This window comes from Siniperca chuatsi, linkage group LG6 (genome assembly GCF_020085105.1).
Source record: "Siniperca chuatsi isolate FFG_IHB_CAS linkage group LG6, ASM2008510v1, whole genome shotgun sequence".
Classification (NCBI taxonomy): Eukaryota; Metazoa; Chordata; class Actinopteri; order Centrarchiformes; family Sinipercidae; genus Siniperca; species Siniperca chuatsi.
Window position 1 is genome coordinate 16,530,776 of NC_058047.1, and position 26,090 is coordinate 16,556,865.

At 39.3% G+C, this 26,090-nt stretch overlaps 2 protein-coding genes across 3 annotated transcripts; one reads left to right on the forward strand and one right to left on the reverse strand.

The window, feature by feature from the left end:
- Window positions 1-78: 78 nt before the first annotated feature.
- Window positions 79-7,243, reverse strand: cope (COPI coat complex subunit epsilon). The gene is made up of 10 exons (XM_044199919.1): window positions 7,083-7,243; window positions 6,849-6,911; window positions 6,595-6,695; window positions 5,576-5,728; window positions 4,647-4,700; window positions 4,290-4,371; window positions 3,649-3,804; window positions 2,019-2,087; window positions 761-835; window positions 79-447 (listed from the first exon to the last, which is right to left on the reverse strand). The coding sequence occupies exons 1-10, from the start codon at window positions 7,182-7,184 to the stop codon at window positions 394-396; spliced, it is 909 nt and encodes a 302-aa protein (XP_044055854.1). The 5' UTR covers window positions 7,185-7,243; the 3' UTR covers window positions 79-393.
- Window positions 6,588-26,090, forward strand: tnfaip8l1 (tumor necrosis factor, alpha-induced protein 8-like 1). Of its 2 annotated transcripts, none has more exons than XM_044199922.1 (3): window positions 6,588-6,724; window positions 21,926-22,205; window positions 23,470-26,090. In XM_044199922.1, exons 2-3 carry the CDS (start codon window positions 21,934-21,936, stop codon window positions 23,756-23,758), a joined length of 561 nt encoding a protein of 186 aa, XP_044055857.1. In that variant the 5' UTR covers window positions 6,588-6,724; window positions 21,926-21,933; the 3' UTR covers window positions 23,759-26,090. The 2 variants fall into 2 exon arrangements, with proteins under 2 accessions (XP_044055857.1, XP_044055856.1); XM_044199921.1 differs by lacking the exon at window positions 6,588-6,724 and adding an exon at window positions 8,902-9,346.

Genomic DNA, 26,090 nt, shown 5'->3' on the forward strand with positions numbered 1-26,090 from the left:
AATTCGTAATTTGTGGTGTTTGCATGTACAGCCCTTCTGCGCCCCTCACACACACAAAACCAAGCTTCAAACACAACATAGGTATTACCCATTTATTATTATTTCAAAGGGAATGCTTACATTAAACAGATGTGTTTGTTTCCATTGGAGAGATGCAAATCTATAATGAATGGATACTAAGGCTGACATGTTTCATCTACACTCAAGGGAAATTATGACTTCTGGTCTTGTTTACATAATACAGCCAAAGTTTCAGTTAAACACACTTTTTCTTACAAGTAACAATATCAAAACAAATGCAGGTATGCAAGTTAGAGAGAGAAAGAAACTGCTGACAATGTATGGTGTTGTACTGAAGTTCATTGTTGAGGTGTCACAGCAAAAGCGGATGTCTTATGCTGTAGCGGTGGGAGCGTACTGCATCACTAGTCTGTCAAACTCATTCTCCTGTAGGAGAACAAAGAGCAGAGGAAACAGTTAAACACCAGGACAAACATCTGCCCATGGGAACAGCTGTGCATCGCATTGTTTGTTTCAGCATGTTTATGTGCATCTGCACTGCTGCGTAATGTGTTGACTTTGCTCCAAGTACACCTGCTGCCCAACCATCAAAACAACCAAGCCAGGTAATTAAATTCTGACAGAGTAAAGTTTATGAAGGTTTGTCACCAACTCGGAGTGGATCTTGTGAACCTAAATAGCCCTCGCCACAGGTCAGAGACATCCCTGAGAATAACAAATGCACACACAAGAATGTTACCTTGGCTAAATAGTCTTTGAGGTATGGATGGGCTCTGTGCGCATCTTTCAGCTGGGAGAGGTACCGATTGGTTACCTGAGAACAGAAGTAAACAGATCACGCAGAAGTTAGAAAGTGATAATAGTAAGTAACAGCCAAAAAAGCCTCATAAACACAGTTTTAAACACAATTTTCTGTTGAAATAAGATATAGTTTGTTTTTGCACTTGTATTGTTGTCTGTGCTCTTCTCACTAGTTTGAAGTGGTTGAGGTTCGGTTGGAAAAAGGTGATGTTTCACTCAAAATCTAATGACAGTTGTGGGGTTGTTTGTGTATATTGCCAGGCCTCTGTCAATCAAATATGATCAAACCACAACTAAACGCTCCTGTGTTCTTTAAAACTTTGATTGTTGCTAATTTAATCATGAATATTTAATGTTATGGAGATTTTTTTTAAAGTTCTCAGGGGCTTTAAAGCAATGTTGAACTTTGCAAGAACTATGGGTTGTATAGCTGCCAGGCCAGTAGGTACTTGAAATATTGATCTTTGTACAGCTATGTTTGAAAGCGTTCACATAGCTTTGCTCTTGTGAAATTTTAAGACTTGATTTGAGTAATGATGAGGGTGAGAGGAGACTGAAAACAAACGCTATTCCATTCACAGAGCACAGAAGCAGCTGATAAAAACAATGAACAATATTTGAACATCTATCATAGTCAGGAAGCTATATAGCACAAGGACAGACAAACTTTAACACTGCTTAGCTTAGATTTAGTCCATTCAAAAGTTACTCTCTACTACCATACCTGAGGATTAGGCTTGTTGCCTAAATTTGCCTACATAATTCCAGTTAACCTTACGTGAGATGTGCTAATCAGTTATCACAGTTGCAAACATTTTAATGATGGCTTTAAGTCGATGGTCAGCATTTTATTGCATTACTATCAAGTCCATCAAACTTCAGACAGATAATTGAGTCTTTATCTTATGAACTCTGTTCCAGGGTGTATAATTCACACACAGCACTAAACCCACAGAAATGCTTAGATGACACTTTTCATGACAGAAGACAAATGCAATCAAGAAATTGCTTGGTTGAATGCTTTTACCTGGTTTAATCAAAGCAACACACATAAAATTGCTGAGGGGAGCATCTTGCAGTATGCAGAGTGTTACTGGACAACGACTTTTCAAGTCGTCTTTGAATGAGGATGAGTTTGTCTAAAGGAACCTGCTAAACTGATGGCTTTGTTAACAGCTTTGGGTCCAAAGTCTCACCTCAGGAGCTTTGCCCAGGTGCTGGGTCAGCACTATGAGGTTGATCAACGTCTCAGGGTGACTGCTGTCCTAGAAGAGGGAAAAGAGAAAGGTAGAGATGGACAGATAGTGAGAGAGTCATTCTCACAAAGCAAACAGGACAGCAATACAAACATAGAAGTGGAGACAAGGCAGTGAATAACAAAGGTATCTTCTGTTCAGCATGTTTAATGTCACTTACTAAGATAATTAACTGAATGATAGGACTTTAATTTCCTATAGAAAAGTACAGCAGACAACAAGGTGGTGCAGGTACCTGCAGTACTTCAGTCAAATGTTAACATCTGCCATGAATGGATTTATGAGTGTTGCTCCAAATGTGTATACCTCTACATGTATGTGTGACACACTGTAACTTGTGTTTCTCTTTTCCTTTTATTCATTCCACTTATCACCATTAAAACATTTGGCTGGTTGTCAGGCAGAATGTGAGCACTGACATTCATGTAAAGTCACATTTTACCCTTGTTACCTTCTGTCTGTTTAGTAAAAGATAACATCAGTGGATAACCATCACTTTGTAATAATTTAAATCAGTAAACTTGGGCCATCCAGTAAAGTCATCAGTGGCCTGGCTCATGAAGCAGGAATACCAAACTTGGTTTGGTGGGTATAAGCTGGACGTTTGTGAAAAGCTTCAATTCAGTTAACCTAAACTGTTGATTTCACCCAATCCACAAAACCATCTCAGAGTCTGGTTAACTCAGGTCTGGTTTTAACAGTCAACATAACTGTGCTTGTACAACTTTTAAAAACAAAAATTGCCCTGAGGTGTCAAGCACAGATCACATTAATTTACAATGCATTTGGAGAGAGAGGTGCAATATTCACAAAGATGAGACAGAGCAGCAAATATTTAATATTTTTATAAAATGAAAATAGAAACAACACTCCTGCAAAGTGAATATTCTGTTATCTCTTGTGGACAAACACTGTACACTGGTCAAACCCTATCTTGATATGGATAAAGTCCAATAGTTGCAGACTACAAAAGAGTGTGTGGTGCCATCTGCTGTTACAATGTGAGTAGTTTTCAAATCGCACATTATGTTGTTGAGGGAATCATCCACAAAACATTTGGCCTTATTTCTGAGACTTGTTATGTTAGACCTTAAGTCTGAATGCTATTAGAAATAATAGCCTCAATACTAAGTTAAAAATGTTTTGTGACAAAATGGTATGCTACTGTGTGTCTATAAAACACATTGGTGGCTTTCTTTCACTAAAGGTCGTTTTGTTTCACCAAAATGTCTTTGGTTGTCAGTGCAAAACACATACATTGAATGACACAGGCTTTTTGAAGAACATTAACATAACAATAGCATAATTAATGAACTACTACACCGATTGGATGACCATACTGCTGGTCCCGAAGGCTCTGTTGATAAACCATATTTAATTTAACACAAATTTAAAAATAATAATAATAAATAAATATTATTTTCAAGTTGTGACATCAAATCAAGAGGGAGTTCAGATTAGCTTGTTTTAATTGTGCTAAAATAAACTCTGCGTGTATGTACACCAAAATGCGTTATGTATGTCAGTTAATGTGTGATGAAGAGACAAAAACAAACAATTGTCATCTAACCTTGTCAAGTGCCTCCTGTAGCACTCCCTCAGCTTCCTCCCACTTGTTCTGAGCCATGTAACAGGCCGCCTGCCCGTTGAGGAGCAGCAGTGTAGAGGAGTACTTGTCCGACATCTCCTGGAAAATGTAGTAGGCATCCTGCAGCTTCTCTCCACCCTGGAACAACAAGCAGAATGCAATTAAATGCAGGCGAGAGGAAATCAAATGTGAGTTCAGCAGTGACAATGCCGAAAAGCCATTAATAAGTGCACAAGCCCAGCTGTTTGATTTATTTATTTATTTTATTTTATTTATTTATTTTTTTAAATGGTGTCAGGGGTACCCACTGTTCCTCAAGAGTTGGAAGAATGATAGTGTGCAATATGAGAAATTAGGTTAGCTTTAAACAGCACCAAGAATTACTACAAACAACCCTGCCTGCTAAATATTTCAAATCTCATTGGAGCTTCAGTCAATCACAATACAACTTGGATGCTGATAATGTGATGAATAGGAATTTAATTCACTTGATGTACATACAGACGCATGCCATTCACTCCATTATGTACGGTGGGTTTACAAATTATTTATGAAAGAGCATTTAATTATAAATCAACTACGTGTATCTTGGTGATGTTACGCAAATGTAATCGAATCCTCACCACAGCAATATTAACCCAGGCTGTGGCCAGCTGGGTTAGAGTAGCATCCTCATCCTGCTCCTGCATCTTCTTCAGCTCTTTCCTGTCAATGACAAGAATACAATATCATCGTTATTAGAGGAACACAGTATACTTTTGTGTGCTTTTATGCAAAGTCTGTTTTTATTATAGAGGTCCACACTTGACCATACATACTGTAGGTTTTAAGAGAGTTTATAATGAAGAATATGTCCACTGTCAAATTACATTACTAAAGACATTCAAAAAGCACCTGGATATCTTACATGAGCCTTCAAATAACAAAGCTGACACAACAATTCAATGCGAATCATCAACTGTTTTTGTGTTTTGCTGTACCTCGCCAGGTCAACACGATCCAGACTCAGCAACACCTGAATAGTCATGGCCATGCTGAAAAATAAATAAATGTTCAGGTCAGTTTGGGTTTATAAGGTTGCTTTCATTTTGAAGACAACAGTCTGAAACTGCTTGTGACCCATCAGAGAGTTTTGTGGAGAAGATGTGGTAGCCGAAACCTTAATTTACAAAACAAGTCATGGAAGCCACAGTTACTAAACAACCCTCTACTTTTGTTTTGTAGTTTTCCTTAATGTTTCTGCAAGCTGCCATACTTCATCCATCATTTTAGAGTGTAATGACTTCAAAATACAAATTTAGTTCATTTCTCTCTCTTACACACATGCCAACATATGAATTAGCCCTGTTCTTATTTAGGTAAATTTGATAGCACAGTGAGTCAAGAAGCAAGTTTTCGTTTTTAGAAAGATCCATACTTTTCTCTCAATAAACATGCAAACATGGTTTGACAGTCATCCTGTGCATCAGGAGCATCTGTTAAACCCCAAGTAGTTTTTTTATGAATAAACATTAAAACTCAAGTGTGTAATGTCCATTAATATATTATTGTGATAATTATTTCCATCTGTTTATTGAAATGTGGTGAAACACAAAAACTGGAGACACCTTCCATACAATGCTTTTGGAAATGTGAACCTGTTTTGTCAGAACGCACCTATCTAGTTCAGATGACGATGCAGTCTAAATTGATCATTTTAGTAATTCTTATTTTTACATTCACTGGGTGGTTGCTGACATTGCAATGCTAGGTCCACGGATGAAACAAATTCCTTCATCTTTATTGTAGTTCCAATGACAGAAGTTTGTGGTTTGCAGAAAGTAACAGATTTTATTTTCTTTGCTGATATATTTACTTGAAATCAGTTTGAGACTTTTTAAAAAAAATTAAAATCTTGATCCCTTCTTACCACTCCAGGCTTTCTCCTTGGTGCAGAGTCCTGAGAGCAGCATCCGTGTTCATCTCATGGTAGTAGATGGAGGCAGCCATGAGGAGGAAGGTGGTGTTGGTGGCATCCACACTCTTCGCCATCTTCTTGTCTAGATCATCAACAATAGCATCTCTGCGGATAGAAATAGCAGCAGGGAAATTGTTCAGATAATGAGGACTTTAAACTCAAGAGAATCCTTGAATCCCAATCAGGTACTAAAAGTAGAAGATGACAGTCAACTAGAAGGCTGTTTAGTAATCTCCACACACAATTGCATTTAGACTAGGGCTGGGTGATATACTGAGTATTTAGGAGATACAGAAAATTCTGTAATTTTGTTGAGCATACTAGAGTATACTGCGGCAATCCTAATGCACTTTTGATGCAACCAGTTGCCTTCCCTTAAACAAAAAAAAAAAAAAAAGTGACATGGAGATAGTTTGACCAACCAAATACTTTTGCAAACTGACGAACATAGCCACCAAAGCTGACAGCACAGCTGAAGTATTCTTAATCACCTCAAACAGCATCTTTAGCAATGAAATCTTCTTGCACCTAGCTGTATTACTCTATCAAGTTGTGTAGTATGCTAAGAACAGCAAAACCTGGGATGAAAAAAGTACTGTAGTACTGTATCAAATCATCAAAGTAATGGTTTTCATCAGTTGGAGTATGGTCATCGTGTGGAGAATTAGGCTCTGGTGGATACTTGAGACCCTCACACCCAATGTAATTGCTCAAGTGGTAAAATCTTTGTTCTGAAGGCACTCCAGAAACTGTGCACCCAAGTGTGATTGCTTATCTGATTGCACGTAATACTTGGTGCTTAGTCTAAGCTTAGTCTAATTTTGAAACTGGCTGAAAGACTCCTCTGCTAAAAATGTTAATGAATGTATTGACTTACTGTCTAGACAACATATTGACAAAGAGTGAATAATGTAGCCATATCGTTCAGCCCCATGCCCCCTCGAACATAACAGTCTAATACAAGCTCTTACCTTCTGCTTTCATTGGACAGATACTCAGCAAACATCCTGACAGCCTGAAGCTCGGGTGAGGAGTTGGTCTTGATATCATCCAGGACAACAGCATACTTCCTCTGTAAGAGCACAAAACACAACAGGTCAGGTAAGCAGGTTTTTAATCTGCCAAATACCCGTGACAGCGATGAATATGCAATATCTAGCAGCTAATGACAAGAAAGTGAGATCAGTGTGACACATAACATTTCTATTTGAGATAACTGATTTACCTGGGCGATGTATGCTCTGTACAAAAACATGTCCCTTTCAGTCTCCTTCTCTGGTGTTGACGGCTTTAAATAAAATAAAAAAAACACAGGCAGAAGTTAAGTATGTTAAAGAGAAATATTCGCTAACATGTTTATTAGCATTGTTGCTCGAAAACGCCGTTGATTCGAAACGCCGAAGATAAAGACGAAACAGTATATTTTAAAACATTCAGCTGATAACAATGGGGCACTTACCTTCACCTTCTGAGCCTCGTTAATACACTGCTGATAACTACCGATATAATAGGCATTTTTCACATCGAAGAGTTCATCAACATCACCCTGCTGCGCCGCCATGTTGACTACAGAACTTCCTGACACGTAGCAAAAATACGTCACCTTCTTGCGTTTCACCGAGGATTGTGGGAGGTTGAGTCCAGCAACAAAAACATAGGTGGACGATACATAAATGTAGTATGGGGTAAGTTAATTATATAGATATAGATCAATTACACTCTGTGAAAGTATTACTCTGTATTGTTCTGCTCTAAAAATGACCATATCTTTCACGTAAGAACAAGTACATTATGTATCCGTTTATTTGTCTGAATATCAACTATAAATGTACATTTATAGTATATCCATTTAGGTCCGCGCTAGCCTACTTAAAACGATAAGTGAACTGAAGGTTTACTGGGCTAGTTGAATTATCTGAGCAGTGGTGAGTTTAATCTCCTCAACCCCCCCATAACACTTATCCCCATACATGCTAAATTACAGTAATATGACCTAATTGTGATGCCCCGAGGGTAGGCAGCTAGGCTGACTAATCGGTTGCAAAGGCACCAGTATACCTTATTCACAGATTAGATGTGGAATAATTAGAGCTAAAATAATTAGGCAATTAATCACTTAATCGATCGACAGAAAATTAATCTGCAACACTTGATATTGATTAATCACGCTCACTTTTCAAGAAAAAAAATACTGCTTTTCTTTGTCTTATATAATAAACTGATTTTTTTTTAATTCCGACTGTTGGTCAGATAAAACAAGCATCACCTACAATACATCACCTCAGGCTCTAAGAAATTGTAATGAGCATTTTTCGAGATTTTGTAGACCTAGGATCCCTCTTGAAAATAATCGACAGATTAATCGATAATGAAGATAATTGTTTGTTGCAGCACTAAACATAATACTACCATCAACTGAAATTGCATATTACAAGAAAAAAAAAATACAATGGTGGAATGAAACCAATTCTGAAACGATGCTAATTAATTATTTACAATAATCTCATAAAAACATGTGATCACACATCAGATTTTTTTTCAGGTTGTTTAAGTATTTGAAAATGCTAGAAAATATATTTCTGTATCTGTTATGTTTTTGATAAATGCAGGCTGATTTTGACATACTTGGTTTTTTTCTTGTACATTTCATATGAAAAGAGTGCACATATTATTATTTCCCAACTGATCACATAACACCAGCAGAGGGCGCGCCAGATCAATTTCACCACTGCAGGTGTCTAATGTTTTATTATGACGGACCCTTGCAGCAACACAACACCAGTAAGACTTACAGTACAAGATATAAATATTGATAGTTTTTGGGGTAGTGTCACATTTGCTTAGAAAACACTGGGGTATGACCTGAGGTTGTGTGTGTAGGGCTACAACTCGTAGTGTTAGGAATAAAATTACCTCAGCGTTAAAATAACAATGCAAAGAAGGCTATTTGGGGCTCGGGAGTTCCTGTCTCCTCATAGATGAGGAAAAACTTCCTGTATCCTAAAAACATCCGCTGACAAAATCCTCCCCCCCCTCTCTCTGTTCTCATAAATAACTAAATGTTATGAAACTATGAAATGTAAAATTTTGTAAGAACTTTGAAAACTGAGATGCAGTGAAGTGTATTTCATGCATGTGTAATTTAACAAGCCAGTATATCATCTAGTCCAGGACAGAAAAACTGCTCCCGCAGTTCCTGTTCATTGTTCCTTTAACACCATTTCCTCTGGGAAATTTTCAGCCTTGGGACTGGGAACTGGACAAGGATAATTACTGGAAACCCTAATGGGGGCAGGGAATGTGCAGGCTGTAAATGGTCCTTTCCTTTGGCCTGATTGGGTTGGTCCACTCCCCTTGTTGCTCCTTCATTGGCCCAAGCCAACATCAATCTGTTGATTTCCAGGTCCCCCTCAAGTTTGAAACTTTTTTTTTCTTTTTTTTTTACACGAAGTGGAATCGAGTTACAACTAAGTCTTGTAACCGATCTCACAGCAGCCGAGAGAAGAAAACACTCTTTCAATAATTTACACATCTGCGGGGAGGGCGGTTTTTTGTTTTGTTTTTCGCAGCGGAGATCCAACAAAACAAGCGAACAAACAAAAACATGCAGTGAAGCGACTTTTTCCCTGCGCTGCCAGGATGAAGACTTGAGAGATTTTGTTCAGGTTAACTTGTCATCTTGTCGGCTGACCGCTCCTGTGTCCCACTGAGGGTGAGAGAAAGGTGAGTTCATGTCGCTGGCGCCGCTGATCTCCACGGTCGAGCAGCTTTTAATGAAACGTCTCATCAACAAACGATCAACGGCCACAGCTATTATCAGCGGCCTGCGGTCTAATCACTCCGAGGTATCGGGCCGTTAAAATGTTAACTGTTGTCAGCGAAGAGCAGCTTTTTCGTGGTCAACGGACAAAGATGGGCTTAATAAGACTCACTTGTGTTTGCTGGGTCACTTGTCTTTCTTTGACAGGCGTTATTTTTAATATAAAGCTAGCGAAAGTAACGGTCAGTCCTTTCAGGGATATCAGTCAGGACGTGATTCAAATATAGCATTTTGATAAGGAAGCTAGCAGCAACTGGCAAAAAAAAATGGCTCCAGCTTATTATGGTAAACAGGGCTATTGTAGGCTTTAATGGGGGATTATTTTAGTAGTGAAACTGATTGATTAGTCATTGACTTAATGTGACAGGCACTGGCAGTTCATTAGCTGACAGTTTTGTTAGTTAGGCTGTAGATAGAAACGGAATGCTATTTAGCAACTATCATGCAGAAGATAAAATAAGGAACTGTGTCACTCAGTTCATAAATTAAACAAGAGTTTTTTCCCCAAAGAAGCCATCATGTGGACATGCAGATTAGGAATTAGGTTTATTAGTTATTGATCAGTAAAAACAATGCAGAATGGCTAACTGTATTTGGTGTCATGTGAAACCAATAGTTGGAAAGTTGGATAACTTGTCAGAAGGCATGCCCACTTGAACAATTATCATCCAAATTTTAAACTTTTGTAGGGCTTTGGACCATGTTAGCTGAATTTCATAAGAAACTACAATTTTAAATTTTGTACATGCTTTGGTTGGAATACGTATTGCTCCATCATACACCGTATATGTATGTATTGTCCATGTTTTGTAGAAATTGGATAAAAGATCAAACACTCTGTAGATCACCATGCAGAGATATCACATGGCCAATTGAGGCAATATTTTCCAAGAACCTTATCTTTTATATTTATGGTGCGTGTACAAAGTCTACACGATAAACCATCTCACAAGAGATTGAGGAAATGTGGAAGAACAAGAAAACAACGGATAAAGAAAATGCTCTTATTCCTGATGGTTTAAATACCTGGTAGTTCAAGTGTAATCCAGTGCGTATCCAAACCAAGACTGAAAAGGGTGAAGACATAATGTTTTGCAAATACTGATATGTTTTGTAACACATTGCTGTGTTTACATTGTAAAGCTTCTCTCCAGAACAAGGCTCAAGTGTGGATGAATAGCTTCACTGTGCAGCCAGGGCTTTGGCAGGTAGCAGCACACATTATCATGCACAGCCTCAACAGACATGTCAAATGAATTATGGCCTCACATCAGGACTTGGAGTTGCCTCTCTCCTTGCATTAGCTGTATCAGTGGTGACATGATTTGCCGTTTTTCGGCCTACTCTGTTTCAGTTGCCGAGACTTCCTTTGCGTCTTTGTTGTTGGTAGCAGTAGCTGACAACTGTTGAGCTGAGGCGGGGCCAAAATCACTATCACAGAACAAGTGTAGGGCTTTATTCAATATAAAGTCCAATTTAATAGATAGAGGCTCAATAACCTAGAACTGTAATGATTGGTTGACTAATCCTATTAGTTGATTGACTTGTTGAAAATTAATCAGCAACAATTTTGATTATCGATTAATTGTTAGTCATTTTTCAAGCAAAAATGCCAAACATTTCCTAGTTACACCTTCTCAGTTGTGAGGATTGGCTCCTTTTTGTGTTTTATATCATTGTACTTGGTATGTCTTTGGGTTTTGCACTGTTTAATAGATAATTGGCAATTTGAAGGTATCTACTTGGGCTCTTGGAAATTGTGATGGGCATTTTCTGCACTATTTTCTGACATTTTATAGGCTAAACAAGTGGTTCCCAACCTTTTTGGCATGTGACCCCTTCAAAAGAAGCAATGTAAATTGAATATCTTTGAGTTTTGGACTGCTGACCAGACAAAACAAACATCCTGAAGGCACCACCTTGAGCTTTAGGGAATCATTTTGTTATGTAAAAGATGAATCGTTTAATCAATATGATAATAATGAAAATATTCCTTAGTTACAGCCCCAAACTAATCAAATTGGTGTTGGTTGCCTTGGACAGCGAATAGTGAAAGTGAAATACAGTACAATAGAAGTACAATTAAAGTCCATTTGTTTTAGATTTCATCCATGGCTGGTTTTAATGAGTATTTGCTTTTCGTGATTAATCATAGCTTTGTGCTTCACAACAGCTTTGTTATTGTTTCAGCACAACGTGATCCTGAAAGACAAGAAATAATAATAATGATATACAATAATTGCCAGTCAATAGCAGGATTAAGCAAATGCTGGTGAGCCTTGTCTATGTATATTTCAGTGTAACTGTATCTGCGCAGATCCCCTCCTGTGAGTGTCTTTTAGGACAATACAGTCACGTTGCCAGACATCCCCCATACAGTGTTATTAAGGGCAGAGCTTGAAATTGCAGCAGCAATGCTAGAGACACTGTTGTTCCTGCTGAGGAGAATCCATGGTAACTCACTGACAAGACAAGAGAGGTGTTTGACCTGCTCTTACGAGGCTGCAAAGTTCAGCCAAGCACGCAGGTGGCCTCCAGTTTCCCTGGAAACCCGAAACACTCGGAGCATGTGGCCTTGTCTGAAAGAGCAAGAGCCGCATGACCTGCAAATATCATGGCATTGTTTGAAATGGAGAGAGTGAGTGATGGTGTTATCTGCCAATAGTTTGGACTCATTTGAGATCCCACTTGAGTCATTTATTAGTCACAGCCATGTCCTCTCATATTGGTCCCCCTCTGTTTTCACTGATCTCCATCCCTGCTGTTCTTACAGCCAAGCACACTGGTATTTGCCACTCCATTGACATACTGAGTTAACAAATGATGCTCTCTGGACTTGAAGTGAAGAAAATTAGTCATAATGTGCCCTGCTCTTATGGTGGCCTTAATTAAAATGTCATAGGCCCAGACATCAGTCATAGCTCAAGCACCAGTTAGCACCTTATGTCTTGCATTACTTGCAGCGCTGTTAAGATGCTAATTATATTGTAAATAATATATAATTAAAACTTGGACATGACAGTCAAAGTGAAGTCATGTGAGAGGTGACTGGTCTTTTAATTCTTTATTAATCTTTGTCTTTTTTTTCACAGATGTGTTATTCCAAATCAGCTCAGTTGTAACCATAAAACAACTACACACCTTTTAATTTTATTGCTAGAACAAATGTTGTCAGTGAGTGTTGTGTTGGCCCGGCCTTGGGCAGCGCAGCAGCTACTGTATTCCCAGCCTCATTATACATGCGTAACGCTGACTGATGTTCCTAAATTAACGCCATCAGCTCACAGCCTTACATCTCTTACTGTATGTGCTGGTAGTCCACCCTTTATCCCTGTCCCACATCTCTGCCCCAACCTGTTGCACCATAGCAGACTCCTCTTACCCCCCGGCCTATTTTAGTCCAAATCGGCAGGCTGAATTATTAATCCCAGATCCGTTATATGCCGATGTGTTAATTATTAATTGTTTAGTAGGCTCTGACACATCTGAGAAAACCGTTAAAAAAGTGTAGGATGGGGCATGGTGTCTGAGCAAAAGGCACTGATTGCCTCCTTTCTCAGCAGATCTGCACAAGTCTTCACAGATGATGACTGTGTGGGAAGATGAGAAAACAACGGCGCATAACTATCATACAAAGATCTACTTCATCCAAATCATGCATGTAGTATGTTCATATATGTGGGTTGCATCTGTTTTGGATGAAATTATGGCTGTCATGTCAGAGCCACTGAACAAGATGTGTGTGTGTGTGTGTGTGTGTGTGTGTGTGTGTGTGTGTGTGTGTGTGTGTGTGTACAAAGAGACCATTACGCAGACACATACGCCTGTCATATACAATTGTTGGCACATACACCCATCGTTCCCAGCACCGGCTCTCCTATTAGCAGTCAGCACCTCCTCTGTTACGCAACATCTCAAGAGAAGAGAGAGACAAACACTGCAGAACTTGATGAAAGATGAAATTGCAGCCTTCACTAGTCCTGAAATCCTGCTGTTGATTCCCTAACAGTGGAGTGATTCCAGTAGTACAGCTCATTTGAGTAGTTGCTTGTCCTCTCTGAGAACAAAGCACGGATGTACCTTATATAACAACCAGGATTGTCTATTGTTTCTCAAAGTGGAGACGGATTATATCATACAGCTGGGGAGAATCTGTGGAGGGAGAAGTTGGGGTTTTTTTCTGACTCAAGATTTCCCGATAAGAGTTCACTCCAATGACAATCCGTAATGCTTTCGGTCATGACCAAGAAGCTTTTTTTTTTTTCAAACTTTCTCTCAGGAGTCCACAATTTTCTTGTGCAGTGTGGTGAGGCTTTTAGTCAAACTGGCATTGGAAAGATAGGGTTGTGGTCCTGTAAACTCCCTCTATTCACACACGTTGGCTGTTTTTTATTTACCTTTTTACTCGTGGGAGTTTTACCAAAAAGCAGCAAAGCAAATACAATATGTTCAGAGTGTGTACACAGTACAACATCTTCCAATCCAGTTCAACAGCCTGCAATAAATGCTACCTTTATGGCTTATCATGTTTAGTTTTTGTTGGCACTGTGCCAGAGAGGTGTTGATTAAACTCTGTATGTTATTGCTTGATAGTATTTTATTAGAAAGTGTTTATATTATTTTGTCCTTCCCCAGAAATGGTGAATTATAATGCAATCCAATTCAACAAAAAATAATTATCATTAACTATTTTGATAATCAATTAATCATTTAAATAATTTTTCAAGTAAACATGCCGACAGTTTCTGGTTACAGCTTCTCAAATGTGAGGATTTGTTGCTTTCTTTTGTCTTATGTGATAGTGAACTGAATATCTTTTGGTTTTGGACCGTTGCTCCGATAAAACAAGCTATTTAATGACTGGAAATGGGAATTTGTTATATCTATTTTCTGACATTTTGTAGACCAAAGGATTATTCCAGACTTGAATCAATAACTGTCTTTGACAATTTTGTGTCTCACAAAACTCACTTATGACCTTCACAATGGTAGATTTTATTGTACAGCTTTTGTTTAGGTATGCATTAAAGGCTGCAGATGTTGCTGTCATTGTTTCCATACTGGTCCATCTCTTGTAGGTACTCTTCCAACTGTGCATTCATTTAATTGATTTCAAGTCGGGATGATTAGTTGATTGACGGATTAGTCGATTGACAGAAAAGTAATCGGCAGCGATTTTCAATAATTGATTATTTTTAAGGCTTTTTTTTGCAAAAATGCCAAATATTAACTGTTTCTAACTTGACAAATGTGAATATTTGCCAGTTTTCTGTGACACTGAACTGAATATCTGGGTTTTGGACTGTTAGACAAAACATGCAATTTTAAATACGTCACCATAGGCTTCAGGAAACTGTGATGGACATTTTTCACTATTTTCTTAAATTTTAAAGACCAAACAATTAAGTGATTAATTGAGAAAATAAATATTAATCAATAATAAAAAAAATTTTTGAGTAGTTCTTAAGCTTTTAAAATATTCTATTTTTGGTATTTTGCATTTATTGAATAGTTGACAGCAGCAGGAAACAGCAGGAGAGAGGAGACAGGGAGAGGTACATGGGGAAGGACATATGGTAAAGGTCATCGGCCAGACTCAAACTGGGGACGTCTCAGTTACGTGGTGTGTGTCTTGGACCTCTGGGTCACCGAAGTTTATGCTTTTAAAATGTGAAGGACTAAAATCAAGACAGAATTGTTTTGTATTTCATACACCTGGAAAATGTTAAGTTTCTGAATGTTGACATAATATGTTGAGTACACAGCAATAAACAGGTTTCTGTCAATTATCAGAGGTAACTATGGACACACATTGTGTTTTAGGGCAGATTACAGGGTTGTTTGTGTTGTGTGGTGCATGATTCTGGTATGATTTATGTCTTTTAGAGAGCAGTAAATCCCAACAAATACAGAGCTGTTCTCAGTAATCGACTCCATCCTATAGCAGTGAAGATTTTCTCTGCTGATGGAGTCGTCTCTGTGAGGGTCACAGTGCCACAATCCATGTGACTACTGATCCCTGAAGAATATGAAAGTCGTGACATTTTCTGCTGCCATCAACCAATCACTTGTAAGATAAAGTGTCATGGAAAGTTCTGCAATCTCTGCCAAAGCCTTTTTAGCAACTTGTGGTGGCCAAGCACTGTAGAAACACATTCTTTATTGGTTTTCTCTTTATGCTGGCTGTTATCAGTATCCGCCAAGCTGTCTAGATTGGCAGCAGGTATTAGAGTGGTTATATTTTGGGTGCTGTGGTCTCTTCTTCCTCATGAGGCATGGTTGCATTGGTTAGAGTGGGCGGAAGCCACAGGTGTGTCCAATTTTTTGTCTCTTTCTCACCTGTCACACCTCAGCTTTAGTTTGACTGACAAGTGAGCGCAGTCGACGCTGAGGCTCCATCCTGGATCCTGCTCAGTGCCCCCCTTTGGAAAACTAATGCCACGCTCACATCATGTTGGATTTACTCTAAATATGAGCAGCCAAAAGGCAAAAATGTTCATGTCAAGTAGCTTGTGTGGAATTTATATGTAGTAAACAGTAGCGATCTCTTTTTTGGTTTTATGAATTGGTAAGTGAGTCAACACAGGCGACCAATACTGCAGCTAGTTCACCAATTTCAGATGTAACAAATAATATTAAATATAGCTGATACAATTGATTAATTAAGGAAAAAAGCCAAACGTTCACTTTTCTAGCTTGTCAAATATGAGGATTTTCTGCTTTTCTCTGTTTTAATATTGTAATTTGCATATCTTTGGGCTTGGGACTGTTGGTTGGACAAAACAAGCAATTTGAAGTTATCTTCTTGGGCTCTTTTGAAATTATGTGAACATTTTCTGACGTTTTAAAGACTAAAACAGGCTTGTTCTCAAGTTCTTTTTGGCTCATGACCACTTTAAAAAGAAGCAATGTCTACTTGAGATCCCTAATCACAGTTTGTTGTTTTTAGTATGCTGACATGAGTTGTGAGCAGTCCAACCAAAGTAATTTTACCTTCTTGGGTTGTTTCATTCAATGGATTCAGGATTAAAGGATCCAGTATTTCACAAGAAACAAGACACAGAGTCTACAGCCATGTGGCTCTGTGAGGCTGTACTTATGCACAGCGGTGCTTTGAGCTAAATGCTGATGTTTAGCAGGTATAATGTTTACAATGTTCACCATCTTAATTTAGTGTGTTAGCCTGCTAATATTTGCTAATTAGTACTAAACACACAAAGTACAAAACTGAGGCTGTTGGGAATGTCATTAAATTTGCAGGTATAAACCAGGAATAAAGTATTGGACAAATTGAAATTTTTACCTGCGGATAGCGCCAGATGATAAGTCGGAAGATCACCAAAGTAATTACAATTCATCCTGAGGGGAACATGAATGTCTGTACCACATTTTATGGCTATCCACCCCATAGTTGTTGAGACATTTCAGTCTGGACAAAAGTGGTGGACTGACCCACCGACAGACCGACATTGCCATCCCTAGAACCACGCTGCTAACCAACAGACTAACTGTTAATGAAAATAATCATTAGTTGCAGCACTAATATTAAAATGAGTAATAATCAGTTATAGTTTTCATTATAATACAGTCAACTCCTGGGCAGCCAAATAAGTTACCCAGTGCATCAAAGTGGTTGCAAGATATAGAAGTAATTTTTCACAGCCCTTATTCACTGCATCACTCAAAGGTCTCCACAGCGGCCACACAGCGTTTGTGAAAATGCTAAATGAAAATGACAGCCAGTAGAAGTTGTCATCCCACTTACTCCCCTTTCCCCAAATTAATTGGGGAAAAGCTTTTGGCTCAAGTGTCCCCAATGCAGACACCAGCTTTACCTGCCCTGAAACTCAAAGAGGCAATGCAAATTAAACTCAGATAATAATGGGCCTATCCAGCTTCATCTGACCCAGCTTCAATAATCCTCCAAGGACTAGAGAGGACAGTTGGGTTATTTCCTCATTATGACAGCTTCTTTTACCTCGACCCCTCAGTCAGGCTGTCACACAGGGTTGACAGGGCTATCTGCACCTTCAGATGGGTGTGAGAGTCCCTGGGTACATTACCAAGGCTCCCTCACTGTCACCAGACATCCATCTAACACTGTGTAGGGTCTGGTTTAATTTCCATGAGTCATGTTTGCTCAGCTTTTGCCTACATGTCTTTGTGAGTGAATGTATGCTGGCTTGTTCTAAGCGAGTTGATGATTTTGTAGCTTGTCTAACTGCCGTAATTATGCTGAGGAGCTGTTTGGCTGCTGCAATCTGTCGTTGTTTTTCATTTCATCTTCAGCCGCTCAGCAGAGCTATCAGTAATGTGTGCAGATGTTTGTGTGATTTCTGCGTACAGTGATGGCTGTGGCTTGTATATGTTTTGCAACAACACTCAGCAGTTTTTGCTGCCGTCATGTCTTGTTCTGCCTTAAATCCGTTATAGTTTTGCTTCTTTAAATACTACAGAGACGCTGTGTCAGGGTTGGCCAGGCTGTCCCTGGGCACTGGACTTCACAGGCCATTTAGATTTGGCACTAACCACTCTCATGCTGCAAAGTCACCCAAAAAAAAAAGATTTCATGATCAAAAACCTCTCCATCACTCCGACCACCTGTCCCCCGATGACCTTTTCTTGTGAAGCCTTTAGTTTTCTCGCCTTGGGGAAATGGAAGAGGAGGGCGGGGGGCCTCAGTGAGGAGCTGCCTCCTACTTAAGATAAGAGTGCCAGGGGTCTGTTATGTCACTCTTCTTCAGCTTTGAGTGAAACCTCAGACAGACAATCCTAAGTGCCACCACGTTAAAGCGTTTGTATTCATGGGTGTGAAAGAAAAACATTCCTCCCTCTCTCATTCTTTTCCCTCCTCCTCCTCTTTTTCTGTTGTTCATCGGCAGGCTACACAGAGTTGACAGCTATGATGGCTCCGGTCCCCGACGAGAGTGGAATTTAATGAGCACTATGAAATCACCCACCAATCTGAGAAAGAGGTTGCCTTTCTTAATGTGCCCATTATCCATTCGCACTTCTCTAAACTCGTATATGTCAATCAGCAACGGCGCAGAGAGGAAAAGAGGAAGGTAAAATAAAGACTTACTCTAAGTGTTGCGATAAGTGATTGTCCTCTTGTGGCTGACCGTTGTGAGTAGAGGGTGACGGCAGGACTAAGTGATTGTTTTCAGTCGCTGCTCAAATAGAAATAAAGATCTCACGTTCTGTTTTATTTAATTAATTTTTTTCAGTCTGATCATTAGTCTTTCTCCTTGTTATCCATTTCACACACATTGCATCAGGGCAGGACTTTTCTGTAACAAGTGCAGCTTGGCAAGTTTAGAGTTACAATCATGGTGAAACGGTCGATGTGGATCTGCGAGTGATCCTTGATCAGCACAGTAAGAGGCCCGATTAAACGTCCAGCACCTGCAAGGAGAGAGGGAGTAAAACTAGATTCAGCATGAGACAGTATATAAATGGCCTCTCATTCAACGCCTACATTTCCCCAATGTTTCAGGATTGATATATAACACACCCCTTCACCAGTTTTCTCTCCATCTCTCTGCCTCTTGTCTTTGCCCTCCCTCAGCTCATGTGTCTCCTCCCTGGGAAGCATCCTGCTGACACTCTCCGTCTCCAAGGAGTCTTATTGATATTCTTGGAGAGGCATTGCAGAGGGAGAGAGAGAGAGAGAGAGAGGAATGAAAGTCAAACACTGTAGCAGCAGACGCACTGCCTTCTAGTACCAACAACAGTAAAAATCACAAGTCACCCAGCAGGGATATGTCACTGTTCATTTTGTCTGCTGCACTAATAAAACCTCTCCTGCTTTGGGTTTTTATTATTCTCTAACACGTGGAAAGGCAATTTGCCAATCATACAGCTTTTCAGTTAAGCTTTTGGGATACTGTCATGTGGAGGGATATTGCATAAAGATTAAACCCCTATTGTGATGTGAATGGGATACTTTGTTCAAATATTATTTAGTTTTCACTGCGACAGTCATATATTAGGCTACATTTAGCATGTCAGGGAGATGTATCAAGGAAATAAGATCTGACTGTTGAGGCTGTTTTTTATATTTAGTTTTTCCCCTGAGGGGAAGAAGTGTTTTACTTATTTGCGTATTTCTTTGATTCCTAAGATGCAATTCAATGGGGCCAAGGATTGTTCAAAAGATTTTCAGTGCTGGTTTTGTATTGATGCCAAAATTACTCTGAGGAATATAAACATGTTTTGACAGGAGAGGTGAAAAGATTAGTTCATTGACCGATTAGTTAACCGACAGAAAATTAATCTGCAACTATTTTGTTTATCGTTTAAGTCATTTTACAAGCAAAAACTCCAACCACTCTCTTATTTTAGCTTCTTTAATGTGAGGATTTGTTGCTTTTCTCTGTTACATCATTGTAAACTGAATATCCTGGTGTTTTGGACTGTTGATCCTACAAAGCAAGACATTTGTAGATGTCACCTTGGCCTCTGGGAAATTATTTTTCCACAAATTTCTGACATCTGGGACAAAACGATTAATGGATTAATTGAGGAAAAAATCAGTCTGTATATATAATTGATATTGAAAATAATCCTTAGTTGCAAGACAGTTTTTCTTAAAACCCCTTTTTTCATTTGACAAAAGAAGCCAAACTTCTCAAATGCTAATTATAGCCTTAGCGTAACTTTATAAATATATAAAGTACTGTCTAAAATTGCCAAAACACTTTTTAATTTTTTTAATTAAAAAGGAAGAGCATAAATTGGATCAAGCATTCAATGCCAGCTTTCTGTACTTGACCGTTTTCGATACGAGGTTCAATACCTCCAGCAGGTACCTCTCATCATCTGATAAATCATAATACATATTCATGTAAATCTGGTGTTTTGTCCTGTAGTGACTTCACTCTCCTGCTTCCAGTATTTTTTTTTTTTTTTTTTTTGTCTTGTTAAGCAGAATATGCAGTTATTGTTGTCACTGACCTTGCAGTATCATTTAACATAATAAATTGCATCTAAACTATGTAGTGAAGGAGACTGTAACGTAGTTTTTATATATAAAATTCTGCAGACAATATTGGGAATAAATCTTTGTCTTAAGATGAACTGAAAAGGTTAGTTGACAGAAAATCTGAAACAATTTTGATAATCAGTCAATTCAATTTTCACACAAAAATGGCAAACATTCTCTGGTTCCAGCTTCTCAAATGTGAGGATTTGCTGCTTATTTTTCTTGGTTGTGTCGTTGTAAAATAACTGTCTTTGGGTTTTAAACTCTTTGTCGAACAAAGTGAGCAATTTGAGGAGGTCACCTTGGGCTCTGGGAAACGGGCATTTTCTGACATTTTTATAATTAATATTAATTTTAAAAAAAACTTGTAACAGTATTTGCAGTCCTATTTCACGATCCCTAAAATTAAACTTAGGGAGTTGTTTTATGAGTCTGATTTAAGATTAAATGAATTAGTTTTTATTTTTGTATTATTGTGTAAAAATAGATTTTTGAAAATGTTGGCCATGTCATATCAAAATTTTATTTCAAGTACAGATTCCCTCTTCACCCTTATTCATCCCCCCCGCTACTCTGTTATTGGAGGGCAGTTTTGGAAATCGTGTTTTTTGTTGCCTGTTTTCTCTCATGTACTCTCAGGACATCCTTGGACATCTGTGAAGGTCAGAGGGGGGAGTGTACAATAAAATAGATTCATTTTATTTTTCAAAGACAGAACAAACCTGTAACCCGCAGTACACATTGAGACGCGGCTGCTGAAATGATGTGGCGTGCTGTGGACCTGCCTCATTTGAGAGGAGAGATTGGGGGGGGGGGTGAAAGCCGGCGGCCCTCAGGAACCCCACTATTTATGCTGCCTTTCACTGAGTCACCCTGTTTTGGCACACAAATACACTCAGAAACAGCATCATACATAAATCAAGCAACACGCGTGCGTTGAATGAGTTGGCACTGTCTGTCTCCTGCTCACTTTCACACACACATGCACACCTTTTTCTCCGAATGCATCCAGCAGATGAGACGTCCAGATTACATTGTCTGCTTTGCATGGTCGTGCTGTAAATGACTTTACTCCTGCAAGCGTAATGACACATTCTTCTCTAACTACCTTGTAGGCTCCGAGCCAGAGGGTTGCTGGGACTAATTTGACAGCTGCCACGGCTCATTATCTGATAAAGGGGACAGTTCTTGGCCCTGCAGTTTAAACAGTATTAGTGTAGATGTAATTTGCAATAATCTCACACATTGCAGGCTATCAGTGTGTTTATGTTTGGCTCTTTTTGCTTTTGAGATGAGAGAGTCTGAGCTACTATCTAAGAAAGAAGTTCCTCTCTTCATTTTTAGTTTCATGTCACCTGTATAAAAAAAAAAAAAACAGGCAACAAACATGTTTTCAGTCATCATTTGAACAAAGGAAAGGAAATATGTCCACTGTCATTACATACACAACCATTTGACTTTCTGTTTTTCTCTGTTTCTATGTCTCATCTTGACCCAGACTTGACCATGGACTCCTTCAGCACCAAGAGCTTAGCCCTGCAGGCGCAGAAGAAGCTGATGAGCAAGATGGCCACCAAGAGCATGGCCAACCTCTTCATCGACGACACCAGCAGCGAAGTGCTGGACGAACTGTACCGTGTCACCAAGGAGTACACCCGCAACCGCAAAGAGTCTCAGAAGATCATCAAGAACTTGATCAAGATGGTGGTGAAGCTGGGGGTGCTCTACAGAAACAACCAGTTCAACAGCGAGGAGCTGATCCTGGTGGAGAACTTCAGGTAGGCAGCACGAGTCATTAAAGGAATATTTTAAGGAAATGCGCTTGTTTGCTTCTTTCTGAGAGTTAGATGAGAAGCTCGATACCACTCATGTCTGTACGTTAAGTACAGAGCAAGAGCCAGGAGGTGATTAGCTTCGCTTAGCATAAAGGCTGGAAGCAACAGCTAGCCTAGCTCTATCCAAAGTTGAAACACCTACCAACACTAAAGCTTAACCTTGTTTGATTAATCTGTACACAAACAGTAAAACAAAGAATTTGTGGTTTTACAGGAAGTTAAATGACGGATAATAGTTTATCAATCCACCCTGCACAACACAAGTTTGGGAAATCACTGCACCCGGCTGTTGTTTACCAAGAAAAAGTTACAGCACCTGACTCCATGTAAAATCATAAATTGCATGTCATATTGTTTAGACTATAAATACGAGCAACTAAGTGGGGGAAAAACTTTCACCTCAGCCTCACAGTTAATTCAGAGATGGCGAGAATTTCTGACAGCTGCAATATCTTCCATTTGGTGAAAATAACTACAGAAGTGTCGACAAACTATTGGCAAAATAACTGCATAATTACCATCACAAATAAAATCCAGTCATAACACTAATTTAGGTTAGGTAAATGATGTGACTGAAGGCTAGCAGTGGGGGTGTTGGTAGGCATATTTTGGAACTTTAGACAGAGTTAGGTGTTTCTTCCTGCTTCTAGTCTTTATGCTAAGCTAGGCTAATTGACTCCTGGCTCTTGCTCTGTACTTCACACACAGACGTCAATCTTCTCATCTAATGCTCAGAAAGAGAGCAAATAAGCGTCTTTCCCAAAATATTTAAATGAAAAGCTTTTGTCACATCCTACCATATATTTAAATATTGTGTATCAGAAGATGAGAACCTTGAGAAACAACAAGGAGTTGGTCCTGGTTGAGAGCTTCCAGTGGGGAGAACTGCAGTTCAAGTACATTTTTGTGTGCTGATGGAAGCAAATTAAGGAAATTGACTTTTACATCAGTTTATATATTTTCTACTAAAATAGTAAAACTCAGCTTGGAGGCATGTGAAGCTGACATAAGTGCACAGTATGGAGAATGGTGATTATATTAGCATGGTGATGCATCGCTGCAAAGGACAATATTATAACTGATATAGGGGGGTTGTGAAACTTTTCTAAAGAAAATCACAAGACAGCAGTTTCTATTTTTACTTCCTTCTGCTGCTCCAGTCAGAATTAGAAATTGACAGCCTCTCCCCTCTCTTCTCGTCTCACAGGAAGAAAGTCCACACTCTGGCCATGACAGCGGTCAGTTTCCACCAGATCGAGTTCACCTTTGACCGCCGCGTCATGAGCGCCATTTTGAATGATTGCCGCGAACTGCTGCACCAGGCCATCAAACGCCACCTGACAACCAAGAGCCACTCGCGAGTCAACCATGTGTTCAATCACTTCGCCGACTGTGACTTCCTGGCGGCTCTCTACGGGCCCTCTGAGGTTTATCGTGCTCACCTGCAGAGGATCTGTAACGGGGTCAACAAGATGCTCGACGAGGGGAACCTCTGACATCTGCTGGCCTCGTCATCAGGTGCCTTTACCTCTAGTCACCCCTCATTCACCATCTTGTAGGATTTTTTTTTTTTTTTTTAGGTGACAATCATGAACATTTTTATTTTCATTTGTTGCTCTGTTTGTGTGTGCCTTTCAGCCATTACTGTAACACTGAAATTCTCCTAGCTAGTTAGTCCAAAGTCTGTTTCTTCTCCAACCTGACTTTTAGTTATTCCACAGTAAACAAAACCCAGCAGATGATATTTTTTGTGTGTGTTTTTTTTTTTTTTTAATGAATGTAAAACTTCATGCTCTTATCAGTATATACAGGGGTAGGAGCCTTGACAACTGTGCCTTGGAAAAAAAAAAAAACAACCTTATTTTTCTCTTCATTCCGAGGGCACTATGCTTGCTCTCTTACTCAATCAAAAAGACATGAATCTAGGCACAGGCCTTCAGTTATATCTCTGTAAGCTGCCTTTAATGGACGAAAATGGTTTTGGGAGCACCAGGAGAGGAAAGAAAGTGAATTTCCATCTTTTCCAAATACCCAAGGACATAAAGAAGTGATTTCTTTTGTTTGTTTGTTTTTTCTAAAAGTAGTATTGCACTCAATCCTGAACAAGCGCTGTACTGTACTTTCCTGCAGTAATGAAACCATGTAAAGCACGGTAATTTGAGTAATCCTGCTTAGCCTGCATTTTACAGCTCTCCCCATCATGCACTGAAGTCCACTTTGTAGAGGCGCCAGGCTTTTGTTTAGAAGGCACCCATAAACCCAGTTTTGCTTTTAGTAGTCTGGTTTATAGCCACCACAACAAAGATGAAGTATTTGGGTCATAGGGGGACCATAAACATGAAGGGATTTGATTGTGCTGTGTATTGTTGATTGTCTCTGCGCTGACTTGAATGTCTCGCTGACTGTACGCTCATCTGCTCAGGCAAACTTCAACTTTTTTTTGTCTATAAATGTCATAATCACAGCAGGGGAGCGGCACAATGTGGCACCAGGTGCAAAGGTTGCTCTGGCATTTTGTCAGGGGGGAATAAATCATAAGCGCAGTCGAACTACTCATCATAATAGATGTTGGAGCCCAGGGTCAGCTGTGTTTCAGATTTATCGGCGTTGCCTCAGGTTTATCCAAAAATCACAAAAACTCTGGTTTGAAATTCTGACAGATCTGAACTAAAAAGACTCCCCATGAGCAGTCAGATGAAAGGCTGGACGAAAACTGCAGCGCTGTGTCTATGAAAAGGACCAGGCAGGGTATAGAGATTAGAGCAGAGACAAATACAGTACCTGATTGTACTCTCCCTCTGCAATTATAGCTCCCCTCTCTGGGGTGGTATAATGGCCTGTAGCCTGCCTCTGTCGAGCAGCCACTCCATTTCACCACACAGCAGCCTCATGTAATGTGATGGAGATAACCATCTCTGTTTGCGCGATGCAAGTCCTTTAACGGAGTGAAGGATGATGTTGTGTTTCCTCCTTATAAAGCAGCATATGAGTAGTTACTACTATCCCTCTCCAACCTCACATAATAGCTGTCTTTCCTTTTTGTCTATGTGTTTTTGTATCACTGAGCTTGTCTGGGAGATTGTTTTGTGCTGCGGCCTCATTTTGTATTCTCTGTGTGTGTGTGTGTGTGTGTGTGTGTGTGTGTGTGTGTGTGTGTGTACCTGTGAGAGAATTGGAAATTGAGCCGTGTAATAAGCGCTGTGCTTTTCCAGATAGGATTGCTGAAACTTTAACTTCATCCACAGCAGCTCTGCCAAAGAAAAGAAAACTGATGCTACTCAAAATGCAGTCTTTCTCCAGAGGAACATTTCAGAAGAAACAGTATGCACTTGATAATTATAACCCTGCTTATGGTGATGATGAAGACAAAGGTGGTGGCTGTGTGGTTTCTGTCCCTTTTTTTATTCACCTTTTTAATTCTTAAATGACCTCCCTGAGTAGATTATCTTTGTTGGACCCATTTGACTTACTGCATCATTTTGGGAGGCTTTGAAGTAAATCCTTTTTCCTAAGTCCCCAAAAACAGTTTACTGACTTTAATTGTCTTTGGATGCCATTTTCTCCAATCTCTCCACATCTCAGGGTTAGTTTAAATCTCCCTCGGTTTAAAATCAATGACATACTAAGTAGAAGTCACCAGGAACCTCTGCAACTGCCCCACTTGTTTTACTAAAGGCCTTTTAAATTAGGCATACTTATTATGTTGCATTTTTACTATTGTGAATCGTGAACTGTTTTTATTTTCACTCATGTACATATGATTGTTTTTGTGTCTCTGTATTGTATCCGAACGCAACAAATATAATACAATTTACTTTTTTAAAAGAA